The 14,598-nt window shown below is 44.6% G+C and overlaps 1 protein-coding gene across 1 annotated transcript in view; it reads left to right on the top strand.

The window, feature by feature from the left end:
• Positions 1 to 1,510: 1,510 nt before the first annotated feature.
• Positions 1,511 to 14,598, top strand: part of IGF2 (insulin like growth factor 2) — a 21,474-nt gene continuing 8,386 nt past the window's right edge. The window contains exons 1-2 of the mRNA XM_044425860.1: positions 1,511 to 1,861; positions 10,833 to 10,995. Coding sequence (XP_044281795.1) covers positions 1,763 to 1,861; positions 10,833 to 10,995 — 262 coding nt within the window. The 5' untranslated portion in view covers positions 1,511 to 1,762. The remainder of the gene's footprint in view (positions 1,862 to 10,832; positions 10,996 to 14,598) is intronic.

Genomic DNA, 14,598 nt, shown 5'->3' with positions numbered 1-14,598 from the left:
TAACTTGTGCCAAGCTGGTGCACCATGGCAGGGGTAATGCTAGTCATTCACTGCTCAGCCTTGAGTCAGCCCAGGTCTGGTTCCCTTGGCCTGAGCACTACTTCAGTCTGGCTGCTAACCCATCCAGGTTCTGCGAGACTACAATAATCACCACTAGGGGGCTGAGAAGGGTCTTCTTCTCTACCTCCTCCACCTAAGCTGTTATTGCCTTATTGGCTTTGGGGAGTCTCTGAGGTTTTGTTTTTTGCCATTCAGTTCAAGCTTATCTCTTGCTCTCTGACTCATCTGGGTCTTAAAGGGCACCTAGGTTGGCTCTATTTTGGGTTGTTAAGGTTGTCACTACTTTAGATCATGCAGCCTGAGGTTAGCTACATACAAGAAGCAGCTGGGGAGCACCTCTTTACAGAAAAGGAGTGCCTGAAGTGCTTCCTAGGGACTAGGAATATTTGGGGTGGTGTTGGCTGGGGGTCTGTCTTTTCTAGGGCAACTACTTCCAAAGGGGAAGCCATGTTTGACTGTTGCAGCAAAAATAACCAGGAGTCATGTGTCACCTGAAAGACTGAAGCATTTATTCTGGTGCAAGGTTTTGTGGACAGTTTCTACTTCATCACGTGCATGAAGCGTTAACCTCAAATGGGCAGATCTGTATAGACACACAATGAAGTATCCACAACCACTTGTGCCAGAATAAATGTCTTAACCTCAAAGGGGCCACATGGCTGCTGTTTTCTCAGGTAGCAATTTCTCAGGTTTGCTTGGGATCTCCTCAGTGCTGCCTCTGCCCTTATACTGGGTGGGTGGGGGGGGTGTCTTGGGTGAGGGAGAGGAGCCTCTGGACACCCTGCCTTGACTTGTGCTTACATATATAATTTAAAGTTAACCTAATTTGCAGATCCTCAGTGAAATTGTGGCCCACTTTACCTCCCTATCTCATGTTTTGTTGCATTCCTGATAGGGAACATTGCCATCAATGAGCAGGAAACATGATCAGAATGAGTCAAGAAACCTTTTTCCTTGACCTGAGCTGTGATTACATTAAAAACAGGATTAATTCAATCAGTGAGATCAAAGGCAGATCATGGTTAAACATTTGGCACTCTGAAGATGCTGGTATTCTCCAAACCCAACAGGATTTAGTTCGACAAACAGAGGGCTTTTTAAAAAAATGAGACTGTCTATGAATTAACATTCTTTTAGCCAGACTTGAAAAAGCAACATTAAATATAAGGAGGGAGGAAAAAAACAGAGAGAGAGAGAAAGAAATCGTCTCCCTTCTTTTTTTCTTCTTCTGTGTCTTGGGGGTGTGGGGAAGAGGAGTTTTCTTCATGAAGCAATAGCCAACGTCCCCCCCATGCTATTGAAACTCCCCCCCCTCCAAATAGGAGTCTCAGGAGGGCTTAAAAGAGAGAGGAGGGATTAGATAATTTCTGCTATTTTATTGGCTGAGTTACCTTGTCTGAGCATGCCCATTGGATGGGTGTATATAAGAAGGGGCAGTGAACGCACTCAGTCTGTCTCCTCAGTTCTGGAGCAGTTCATTGAAACCAGAACTGCTGCTAGGAGAGCTAAGCCCTACCATCCTTGCCTCTGGAAACAAGATCCAAGCAAGAGGCAGCAAAGCAAGGCAATCCTCCCTTTTCCATACACAAAAAGAAGCGAGCGAGTTAGCGAGCGAGAGAAAGAAAGAAAGAGAGAGAGAGAGAGAGCTACAAGGGACTTGCTAAACCAAATACAACCAGAAATCCAGCCAAGCGAGATCACCATGTCAAGAGTGCAGAGCCACATGGATGAATGCTGCAACCACTCAGCCTTGTTCCAAATCTGTACGCAAGAAGTTGAGAGCCCCGCTGGCAGTTCCAAGGTAAGGGGGAAAACAACCCATCCTGGACTTCTCTCCCGTTCGAAAGCAGCCGGAGGCAGGGCAATGCGAGCGAGCCGCAGCATCATAACAACTCTCGAAAGAGCTCGCAGCTCGGGCGTCTGTCCTCTGTCCTCGCTCTCCTTTTCGCTTCGCGTGCTCGAGAGTTCACAGAAGGACGCAGATCGCAAAAAAGAAACAAAGCTCTTAAGTCCACGGGGGAGCGGCGGGAGGGAAAGGGGGGAGAAAGAAAAAAGTCTGTCTCTGCTCGGGAGTTTGAGTTCCGCTAACAAGCTGCAAAGTTTTGTAACGGGTTTTGTGTGTTTGTGTCTTTGGAAAGGCACAACTTTCAGCACTCTGCCTCGAAAACTTAACTTGTTTTTCTGCACACCTTTTGTGAGGCCGTTGCCTCTGTTTCCAAGACCCCCGTGCAAACGATGGATAGCCGAGCAATTCCCAAAAAGGCTGAGCTGCAAAAGTGACCGGCGCGGGGAACGGGAGCTTGTCTCTCCGTCTGTCTCCCTCCCTCCCTCCCTCCTTCTTTTCCCCCTTTAATATAATTGAAAAGGGTTTGCAAGGAAAGCGGGCGGGCGGAGGGACCTTAAGTTCCTTATCCCACTGAACTGATCCTTCGACACTAGAGGGAGCCCAAGGGATGGCTCAGAATCCACTGTTTTTGACTTCTTGCAAGGCTTGCCTTCGTTTACAGGTTAAGGGAGCAGGCGAGAGCGAGCGCTGCTCGGCAGCCGTGGCATTCTTGCAAGTGTAGGGACTCGGGGCTGTTCGTCCGAGGGAATTGCCGGCATGCGTGTGGTGACCTCAGCGGGCGCAGGGTTGGTATATCTGCTTGAGAAGCGCAATGTGCGTGCCCCGTAGAGTTAGATCTGTCAGAGGACCGGAGGCAAGTCTCGCCTCAGCCCTCTTTGGATTTTATGAATGGTGGAGCTCGCGTTGGACAGAAATGGCAGATGACTTGTTTAAAAGTGTGCTTTGTTTCTGCCCTGTGTTGTCTTGAGAACCAACCCGCGCACAACCCACTAGGTAGCTCAGGGATACCCGTGAGTGTTAAAAGTCCTGATCGCACATATTGAAATCCAAATAGCTGCCAGTCAGCCAATACGTGAGTAGTAAGTGGAGACTCAGAGGTGAGCTCTGGATGTGTCTATCGATCATGCATTTGGTGTCCACAGATGTAAGCATAAATCCTACCTGTGATTGGGAGATCTAGATTGCATCTCTGAGTGAAAGGACATGCAAGGTCATATACTGGCTGTTGGCAGGAACATTAAGCCATTGATTGCTGTTATTATTACTGCTCCTGTTATTATTGCAAAGTTATTGCTTGCTCTGCTCAGGCTGCTTAGGGGAAAGACAAGGAATGCTGAAGACTTGTGCATTTGGGGCAAAGAGTACACAGTTCCTTCACTCCAGTGATTATTAAATCCACTTTTTTAATGCATATCCGCACACACACCAGCTCTCTAGATCTCTGCGGGAGAAAACTCAGAAAAGGAGGAGGGTGCAGGAAAGGAAAGTCTAAATCTGAGGGAGTGTTAACAGCTGGCATAGGGTTACTTTGTATGAAATTATTATTATTATTTTCCCCTCCTTCGTCTCCTTCCAACTGCTTTCTCTAAGGGTAAATTGTTTTGAGAAACTTGGAATGGTTTTCGCACTTTTCTGAGTGGGAGGGATTTGGGACACATGAAAAACTATAGTTTAACACCACTGGAAGGGCAGATGTGTCTGAACTGCTTTCAGCTGATACAGCTGATAGTATGTTAACTGGTTCTCTAATCCGTGTGGCTCCAGTTTGGAAGCGTTTGCAGAAAGAGTGGTAGCGAGGGACATTTTGATCCATGGCGTTACTTGAGAAACATGTGAGGAGCCAAAGGAGTGCTGCCTCAAACTCTTGGGCTGGTACTTGGTTGTGTGCCACTCTGTGTGACTATATACAACGCATGCGTCACTTCACTGCTACTACTATTTGGTATTTGTCCATGGCAAGAAAAAACGTTTCCTTTTCTTAAAGAGATTCAAGCATTCCTGGCACAAAGAGTTGAAGCAATGGAAGAAGGCAGTTTCCCTGCTAAGGGGAGGCAGTGAAAAAGGGCAGCACTTATGTTATCAAAAATCTTTTATTGAGGGATATACAACAGGAGTTTCCCTTCTGGCGGAACTTGTTCTTGTTTTCCCAGCAACTTTCTTTAAAGTGAAAAGCTGCTTACCTGTGGTTTGCACACGAGGCCGCGCACTATTGTCTCTCTGTTGGATCTGTCCAGTTTTCTACAGCAGTCTGGAAAGATCAGTGGGACCTTGTTACAGGGCCATCCTCTGGGTTTAAAAAGTCCTTTATGATCTCAAGATTTTCTTAGTCCCCTGTGGAAAGGGTGCAACAGAGACGTTGCTTGCTGGATGCAAAATGATGGCTAGTTCTTGAACTTATTGTCCTCATTGTCTTGATTCATAAGAAGAAGTGTTGTGACAGCTTAGAACTGGTGGATTGTGGCAAGAACCCTTTTAGGCAAGTGTCTGCTTAATCAGCTGAATCAAGCCAAATGAGGAGGGTGCTGTAAAACAAGATGCTTTAAAATGATGGGAACAGATGACAACTCATCCCAACAAGGGGATGAACAGGTTAGCTCTTATTATCAGGAAGTACAGGAAATTCAAATACGTTTTGAGCAAATTCTAAGTTATTACATTCTAGTCTCCATTTGCAACTGGGAGATACATTTCACATCCCAACCTTCTAATTTTCTTCAGATTTTTGGAAACCAGTGAAGGGCAATAAAGAACAAGTTGTAAACTTTGACAGTTAGATTTGATTAGTCAACTGGGTGAAGATTTGAGTTGTATTCCCTTGTCTTCTGTCTGATACCTTGAGAAAACTGAGCATGATTAAGATTTTTCTGTTTAATATAAATTTAGTCGTCCCCCCCCCCCCGGGCTCTATACCAACAGCCAAGCAGTGCTGATATACTCATATGCCGACTTCCTTAACTTGCTGCCTCATAGAGGTTAGACCTCAACTCCCATCAGTTGTAGTCCAAAATATCTGGAGAACATCCTGTTGGGGATAGCTGCCCTGATTGATTGATTAAGTTCATTTTTATACTGTCCAGTAACTGAGGCTTTCTGGGGTGTTAACAAAAGTTACAAGTTAACACATCACAACAAACAATTCAATAATTCTGTTACCTCTCTATTCTTACTGATTTGGTTTCTCCCTTATTAGACCATCCCTAGTAGACCAGTTTGCCAGCAGAGCCCTTTGGACATGGCTGAAGATGGTATCTGACACAGGAGGCAGAAGGGAGGAGTTTCAGCTAGGTGGAGCCCCCATTTCCACTGGCCCTAAAGCATAGTGCTGCTTGCAACAAGTATTAAACAATAACTGAGTACATCTCTGTACTTGGCTGCATTTTGCTTTTTTTTTTTAAACTGTGTGTGTGTGTGTGTGTGTGTGTGTGTGTGTGTGTGTGTAAGGCAGCTGGGCAGAGGACCAACCTACACATATCTGAATGAAAATTCTATAGCTGATGCTACTGGGGACCAGTCAAAATCTGAATACAATTAAGATGCAAGTCTAGACAAAAAAAAAAAAAAAATCAGGCTTGCAACTCCCCATGCTGGGAGTAGTCCACCTTTTTCCTCTCTAGACCTGCACAGGTTGTACCGTTAGATGAAGAAGCATCTTTCCTGGGAACTCGGTGTTGCTACTGGGAAAGCCTGCCCAGCTTTGAGGCAGCACTTTCCACATGTGAGAGCAAAAAGAGTCCAGGTTCTCCTGCCAGTGCTGGGTTCACCTTTTTTGCCCAGGCTTGCCTTTTAAAGGCCCTTGTTATAGGACTCTGATGAAGACAGCTTCAAGCAGCCCTGCCAATAAGTCCATAAAATCCAGTAGCAGAGCAGTCATTTAGAAAAATGTTAGTCTGTTAATCACATGAGCTTTAAACAACTTGATCTGCTTTTAAAGTGGAATAAATTTGGATCTGAATAGAACAATCATTCTTTCTTTGTTCTTAGTGATGCAGGCAGGAGCAGAATCCATCCCATGTGTTGCACTTAAAATATAATATCAGTGTGATCTAGATGAAAATCAAACCCCTTGCTCTTTTTTAAAAGTCAGTTGACCAAGCATACCTAGTGTATATTAAGTCTAGGGTTTAACATACCTTAAGCATTCTTCCATTGTATAGAGGCCCATTAGAAAAGCATTCTGTGTGCAGAACATTTACCTATCTATAGCTACACATATTCCTATAGAATGGTCACATGTTATTTGAAACACTTCTCCCCCTCTCTAAAAGGACAGAAATACAAAAAAAGTCCTAGAATAAATCAAACCAGGACTTGCCCTGGAATCAAAGATGATGAAACTGAGGCTGTTGTACATTAAGAGATGGCAAGACTCACTGGAGAAACCAAGAATTCTAGGAAAGATTAAAGGCAGAAGAAGGGGAAGACCAGGTCAGGGATGGATGGATTCCATAAAGGAAGCCACAAACCTGAGCTCACAAGAGCTGCACAAAGCTGTCAAGGACAACACATTTTGGAGGGTCTAGTTGGAGAGGACTTGGCACCTATTATTGTGGAGTGGGGTGCAAGTCCTAAAATATGCTATGCTTGGGAGGGGTACAAAAGCTGACTACAAGATGGCAACATTGGCTACTAAGCCTTTGTTATCTCTTCTGTGCCTAGACTACAGTGGAGTAAACACAAAGATGCAAGGTTAGGGTTTTTTTCCCCCAGAAGATTCATCTGGGGATGAGAAAGTAGAGTTCAGCAGCAGGTAATAAATTGCTGTTTTCCCTTGCTATTCTCTGCCTGGTTTCCTATTACATTGGGTTCTGACGGTGAGGAAAGGAGAAAGGGAGAGAGAGAGACAGACAGAAACAAGCTCAAGGTGAACATCAACACCCAAGTAGTATTTGAAGCACCAGCATTTAAGTGGGAGGAGAGATCACAGGATTAAATTGTGCGATGGATCACTTAGGCATCCATTTTGGTCTTGGCTTAGGTTACAGCGTAAGCAACGTCATTCCCTTTGCGCAGTATTTATTGCAGGTCAGAATGCTTCAGAAATGGCCCTCCTGCCTGAGCCTTCCAGCCAAATAAAAATGCAAGTGGATCTTGGTTATTCCCCTTTGGCCCAAAGGAAGGGAATTGGGGGTCAGGGTGGGGGTGTTGCCAGAGAGAGAATGAGGGAAAGAGAGCATGACATATCGAGACTATATTTTCTGTTGTAATAGAAAGCTGACTGGTTTTCCTCCCACATAATCGGGGAATATCGGGTATGACCTCTGCTGACAAAATAGCGGCTTCCTCCACTGAGGCTCTGTGTAGGAGTTCCTGGGCCAGGGCTTGGGTAGGACACTGCAGCTCACAGTGGCTTGGAAACCAGTTCTCTGCTGGAGCCTAGAACCATGGAAGAGCTCCCTCTGTGGCTCCCTATAGAATCACAGAATCCTATAGAATAGAAGAGCTGGAAGGGACCATCCTTTTTAAAATGGCATTGCCTTGTGACGGGGAGCAGAACTTGCTGCAGGGACTGTGGTAGTGTCCTTGAATAACTCAACTTTGGAGGCATATCTTTCCCCTGTCTGTTTCTCAAGACAGGAGAAGATCATGCCAAGATCTCCATGCTGTGTGTGTGTTTTTCTGCACTGCTGGCCAGAAAAAGGTTTTTAAAATGCCACATCATCTACTGTTGCAGTGACCCCAAAGAGTGGTAGAAAGAATATTGTTGGAGGAGTGGTGGAATAGATCTTATTTCTGAATTTATTCCCAAGAACTTGAAAACTTCAGACACATGTAGATACCCAGATGTGAGACCTCCTGGAGAAACACACATGCGTACGCAGACTCTTAATCATAGTTTGTCAAACATATAATGCCAGTGTTTATACCACCTTCACTGGCTGCCAATTGAAGACAAGGCCCACATTAAGGTTCTTACAATAACTTATAAGGCCCTAAGCAGTTTAGGACCTGGACATCTAATGGAATGTCTCCTTCCATACACACCTGCCTGGGCCCTAAGGTCATCGGCAGAGGTCGTTCTCTGGGAGCCTGCTGCTAAAGACCTAAGGAAGCTGCTTACCCAGATAAGGCCCTTTTTGGTGGTGGCACCCTGTGTATGGAACAAGCTCTCTGGAGAGATGTGCCTTGTGCCACTACTATACACCTTTTGGTACCAGGCCAACCCTTTTTTATTTTCATGGTAGTTTAACTGTTAAAAATGTTACATTTTTAGCTTATTGCATATGGTACTGGGGTTATTTGTTTAATTTGTTTTTGATTTAATTATTTCATAATTATTTGTTTTAGATTATATTTCTGATTTTACATTTTTATTCACATTTTTCACATTCTTATTAATGTGATTTTTTACTGGTTTTATTTTGGGATTGTTTAAACTTGAATGGCTGTGTATGTTATGGTTTTAATTTCTAATGTATTGTACACTGTCCTGAGAGTCATGGACTAAATAGGAACCATATCAAATATCTTAAATAACCAAATGAAGGACTGCTCAGTTTTCATGTTTATGAGAAATGTATTGTGTTCAGAGTCAGTGGCAAAGTGGTTATGGTCATCATCGTGGGCAAGCCTGACAGTTGGGAAGTTGGGATTGGAGGGTTTCCCCCGCTCATTTTTGGGGGCAAGAGCCTGTTTGGCAAACCGTGGGGCACATGGGAGCCACAGGGGCAGCGCTCACAAATGGGCTGACCTTGGCTTCCCACCTGGGACATGCCAGTAGTGTGTCCATCGCCACATGCAGCATTTAGCTTCATGCATATCCCTGTGCACAAAAGTGGTGTTAGGAAAGCAATACGGCAGGTGGTGCCCCACAGCTAAATCCCATTGATGAGGATGGATGCATCCATAGTTGCTCTGTGGGGCAAATTTGGAAGGTGGTGATAAGCGAAACATACCAATAGCGCCCTGTTGCTGTTTTGGGTCTGCTATTTGGAAAAGGCTGGTTATTCTGCAAAACACCACCCAAGGTTACAGTAAGAGTGCAAATCTATACCATGGATTCTATAGTTTGAACTTAAAACCCCCCACCCCACATTTCCAAAATTCTTGAGCGGCCACTTATCCACACAGCTGCACACAGGCTGTGGTGCATGCCGAGTCACAGAAGCTCTCTAATGCAAGCACCTCAATCCAAAACCATTTGTAAGACTGTATTGGCTTAGACAGCATTGATTGCAATGTTATCCATTAACAGGGGCCAAACCTGCAGCAAGCACCCATTCAATTATTTTTTCCTTGTGCTGCTTTCGGACAGCTCTGTGTGCTCCGTTTAGGACTTTTAACCGAAACATTCACACACATCTTTATCTTGGGATCAACTCGGTTGTGATCCTAATACTGCTTTGTGTACAGACACAGCACTGATTAGCTTTTAACAGTTTTCCTGGGCTACAAATTGATGCATAACCAGACTGTTACCCCCACGCAGCATTTCTTCATTCCAGAACATAAGATGTTGGGTATATAGGAAAAGCATTTAAATTGAATATTCTGAAATAGCATTTGACTAAAGTCCAAATTGGATGCTTTGTTTTAAGTGAAAAAACAAAAGTGAGTTTGGATCATCCCCATCCTTTCCCTGCCTAGAACAGCAAGTATTCTTCCTCCATCTCCAGGGAGCTGTGGGGCTACTCACTGCTTTAGAAAGTCAGGTTGCTTCCCCCGCTGGGGACTGAACATGCTATAAGTTACTGGAAAGCTGGTGATCCAGAATAGCTAGTATGGATTAATGGATAGAAAACTGGCCTTGGACTCTGTCTAGGGTCACATTAGAAAGTCTGGGGCTAAGCCAGGAATAGATTGAACTAGATCACTGGTGGGATGTTTTCCAACTCTACAAAAGGTCACCCTGTCTGCCTTGTGCTGTTGCGACAACCACAGACTCTGCTAGCCGTTCCAGAGAACTATGGCACTTTCCCTTAGGGCAGTAGGAAGGCTGATCTTAAGTTGCCTGAAACAATGCTCTAGACTTAGGGCAGGAAGGTTTGATTGATTAACAGGTCAGATTAATTATTTTTTAAAAAGTGTTTAAAAGGTCTCTCTCTCTCTCTCTCTCTCTCTCTCTCTCTCTCTCTCTCTCTCTCTCTCTCTCTCTCTCACACACACACACACACACACACACACACACACACTTACACACTTAGCAGCAGATTTACAAATATGTGCTTGTTAACATGAAGCAGTTATAAAAACTGCTGATGGCCAGATCCCTCTGGCATTTCCCCCCTTCTCTCATATGAAGGGTTGCCTTTTCTAAGAAGATGTCTGACAGTGCAAAAGCAGATCAACACCACAGCATGTTGGTTCCTGCTTCAGAAACATTATCGATGCCCTTTTTCATCAATATGCACCTGTCAAACTAGTTCTGCTGATACTGTGGACTGTTGGCTAGAAATATATGGCCCTGCAGCACCCTGCAAGGTTGGGAGAACCTTGTGAAATTGATAATATGGCCTACTTCATCACAACCTCTAGATTCTGACAATGTCTTATACCTTTGTATGGTAATACAGACAGCTCTTCCCATTCAAGTCCAGATTCAAGCTGGCTTGGGCCTCTGAGCCCTTCAGGAGCACAGCTAAACTTTCCTCAGAGAGAAGGTTTGCTTCTTTAGTGTATGTTTTATGGTGTTCGGAATGTGTACTCCTTGCCCCTACAGGCCTTTGCAGAAGGAGCCATATATCACCCCTCTTGTCCTTGATACTAGCCCAGTGGTGATATCCCACCCACAAGGACCAGTGGTGCCAAAGGAAGGTCTCTGCCTTCTCTGCTCCTTTCCCATTGAGGGGGTCAGTGTGGAGCCATGGACCATCCGGCACCTCTGGCAAGTCTTGCCATTTGCTTGCAGATCTAATTTTGAATGTGCATCACCATCTGGGGAGTGCTGAAGGAACACTTTTATCAGTAATGCTCTGAATCTCTCCCTTAGGCGCAGAAGATGTGCACTTCCTGGCGGATATTGCTGCTCGCACTCACCTTCCTGGCATACATGGTTGATTCTGTCTCTGCATATGGCCCGGCGGAAACCCTCTGTGGCGGCGAGTTGGTGGACACACTGCAGTTTGTCTGCGGGGACAGGGGGTTTTACTTCAGTAAGTATATTTTTGCACAGAGAGGGGCGCCTTTTGGTCTGCGTTGTCATTGGGAGAATTTATCAGCTCAGACCAACATGCATACCTGTAATGGTGAGGCTTGGCATTTGTATGATGCATTGCACGTTCTGGAAAAGCATATGTAAGACACTCCTCAGCTGACCTCACAACAGCTCTTTTAGAGGCAGACCAGCATTATTTTGATATTTGGGGACAGGGGACTGAGGCAAAGCTAAAAAATGGGTCCCTCATATTCTCACCCAGTGAATCTGAGGGGTTAAAAAGAGTTTTTAACCTGGCTCAAGTTCCTATTTGCTTCACAACTTCAGCATTATCTTGAAAAATGTGGGTCTACTTTTACCATGTATAGAATGCAATTTTTACCCTTCAAATTGGGTAAATGAAGGTTTCAGTCTTATGGCCTCCTATCTGGGGATGTTGGAGAAATCTACAGTGGATTGCAATGAGTTTGGATTTCTGTAAATCTAACCTGCAGATTCCATTGTGGACTTGCTTTTTCTGCATCAGGTGCATGCCACAGATTTGGGCACTCTTTTTAATTGGTGATGGAATGGTGCATTTGTACAGGATAATGAAATTCTTATGCATCCATAAAAAAGCAAACCAAAACAAAACAAAAACCTAGTTTGGTCAGAGAGCAGATGACAGACCAAAAGTCACCTCACAATCCATGAAATGCAGCAGAATGGGTTTAAAAATGGGTTTTTAAAACTTGGACATGCATACCTGGGACAAAGGTCTTTTAAATTCAGTAGGACTTACTTTGAGAAGACGCATGTAGGATTACAATGTTAGCCCTCTAGTTGTCCTGAACCCACCAAGTTTTATACCTTGTAGTAGCATTAGGAGTGATCCCCTTTTCAATGATCAGTACTATTTAGCTGATGACTTGGGAGAAAAGGGCTCTCTTGACTCTGAGGTCTAAGTTAATCACTTTTTAAATCGAGTTTTGCCTTGAATTTGGCCAAACATCTCCATAGTCTGCATAATACAGTTTAATTACCCAGGAGCAGGATAATAAAGAAGTTACTGAAAAACAAGAGCTGAACAGAAAGAATCCAAGAAGTCTGACAATTCCCAGGACAAATTACTATAAGCTCCCTAAGTTTCTGTCCCATCCAATGGAAACACAGCACAAAATGGACACACACGCACACATGTACACATACATACACAAGGCATTTTTTTAAAAAGGTGTAGATGCTCCCACTAGATTGTTGTAGCCACACATCTGAATATTGAGAATGAGAAATGCAGTGAGTGTTTGCTTTGCCCTTTACCAGACAAAAGCCCTACTATCTTTTTTAAAATTAGCACCCATTTTTCAGTGAGACCTTCAGAGCATAATCCTACAAAAAGTCCTGTAACTCTCAGCATGCCGGCTGGGGGATACTGGGAGCCATAGAACTTGTGTGTGTCTAAACATGCATAGGGTTGCATCCTTAACAAGCGATGGCTCTCCCTGTTTCAGCTCAATATGTGGCAGCAGGTAGCTGGGGAGCAGAATTCTGCTAATATTCTGTTCACATGCTGATGTGTCAATGCACAATATTTCCTCCTGCGCTTGTCTTTACAAGCACTCTGTGAGAACATTAGCTCTTGATGCACACTGAAACAGTAACTTAGCCAAGGCTATTGTAGAGCATTGTTCTACACTTTCACACATAGGGTTTTAAAAAATAGAGCAAGTGTTGCCACATTGAAATAGAATTTGGGAATATTTATGTTGTTGTAATGGAAGAGATGGCTGAAACGATTAGCGAGATAGCACATGCCAATGGCTACAGCCTCTTGGGAAGTGTGTGCACTGAAGGTTGTAGTTTGGTGTTTAAAAAGGGAGAGCTTTGCTCTCAGAGCTGATCCCAGAAGCTGAACCTTTGATCTGGAGGTCTTGCTTCCCAAACCTAGGTGTAAGGAGAGCCATTGCCTTGTGGTGGTGAGAAGGCTGGACTGGGGACCTGAGTGATCCAGGTTCTGGTCCCCACTTGGCCATGAAGCAAACTGGGTGACTTTGGGCAAGTCACTCACACTCTCAGCTAGGTCTACCTCACAGGGTTGTTGTTCCAAGGACAAAATTGAGCTGTACAAGCCACCTTGGGTTCTTCAGAAGAAGAAAAAGGTAGTATATAAATACAATGTGATTATAATAATAACAACAATACTGAGCTTACTTAGTGGTGAAGGAAGCATTTTCTGCACATGACCAGTTGCTTCATACACCTGCCAGACTTATAGGATATCATTCCTATTGCTCTCTAAAACTTTCATCATAAAATTGCAAACCGTTTTTGCTAGGGGTGCAAACCGCTACAGCAGCAGTCAGTGAACCTCAGGGAGAGAAAAATCTGTGGAGCTCCTTAGTTTAGCACAAAAGGACACACCAGTGTTTTCCTCCCATGGCATCCTCAATGCAAAGAAAAAAGCCGTGCAACTCGTGGACACGGTGTCTGGCATCTACTGATGCCCCAGTCCTGCTTCCCATGTTGTAGGTGGTCCAAAATCTCTTTTGAAAATGTTTTAGAAGGGAAGTTGCTATTTAGGCTCTTTAATCTACAGCTCTGTGCAAAACCACCAAAGGTCAGGACCCCAGCTGGGGCAATTCATCATAGCCCTATTGAAGTCAGGCTTTAAGCTGAGCCTTGGAGAGCTCAGCTCTCAGATGTTTTACGTGGTATTTCTTATTTGCTGGGGGCAGGGGGCAACCTGGTGGCAGTCCTGAAGAGGGGGAAGTTGAGCTAAAAATACTCCTGTCTAGGAAGCAGTCCAATCCGCAACAAAACCAGTTAATGTTTGTTCCAAATGGCACTTGCAGAATTGGTCGCTAGAACCACTGAAGTTCTGTGAAGAAGTGGCACAAGCAAGCTTTTTGGTTGCTTTTCTCCTGGCATCAGTCATAGGCACAAGGTACAGGATAGAGATAAGCATTTCCAGAGATGTGGCACAGTGGCCAATTTCTGGAATACTTTATTCCAGCTCAGAGGGAATATGCCGTGTGTATTCTTATCTTCAAAAAAATAAAAAAAATGCCTCTCAAAAATGGGTAAAAGAGACTTGAGTCTTCATTCACGGACTGGGAAGAGTTGTGGGGAGGGAAGAGGCGTCTGACTTCTGTAAACAACAGCTCCTGTTTCTTCCTTTCCAACAGCTGATAAGAATTTAGCTCTTTCCAGCCACTTATGCTGACAAAGCACATTCTCCCCCTCCCCCCCCTCCCCGGCAACCCTCAAAATAATACTAGGCAAAAGAAGGTGGGGGGGATAGAAGCTATTTTGGGGGAGGGGGTTGGAACAATGGCGGCGGCTGCCCAGCCATCTGACAAAGGCGCTCTTGTTGGTGCCCACATTCCTTTGACAGGGGAGGAGAGGATTGTTTACACCCAAAGCCTTCTTCCGCTTGACTTGGGGCTTGATTGATCAGACAGAAGTGGTGGTTGGGGTGTGTGAGGAAAGGGGGCATAGGTTTGGAGTATCTTGCAATTATTCAGAAGCGTGGCATGTGAGTCCCTATATGCTAGGCATTCATACATTGACTCTCTCTCTCTCTCTCTCTCTCTCTCTCTCTCTCTCTCTCTCTCTCTCTCTC

This window comes from Varanus komodoensis, unplaced genomic scaffold (assembly GCF_004798865.1).
Source record: "Varanus komodoensis strain SLA01 unplaced genomic scaffold, ASM479886v1 scaffold16, whole genome shotgun sequence".
Classification (NCBI taxonomy): domain Eukaryota; kingdom Metazoa; phylum Chordata; class Lepidosauria; order Squamata; family Varanidae; genus Varanus; species Varanus komodoensis.
This window is presented reverse-complemented; position numbering and strand designations above follow the sequence as displayed.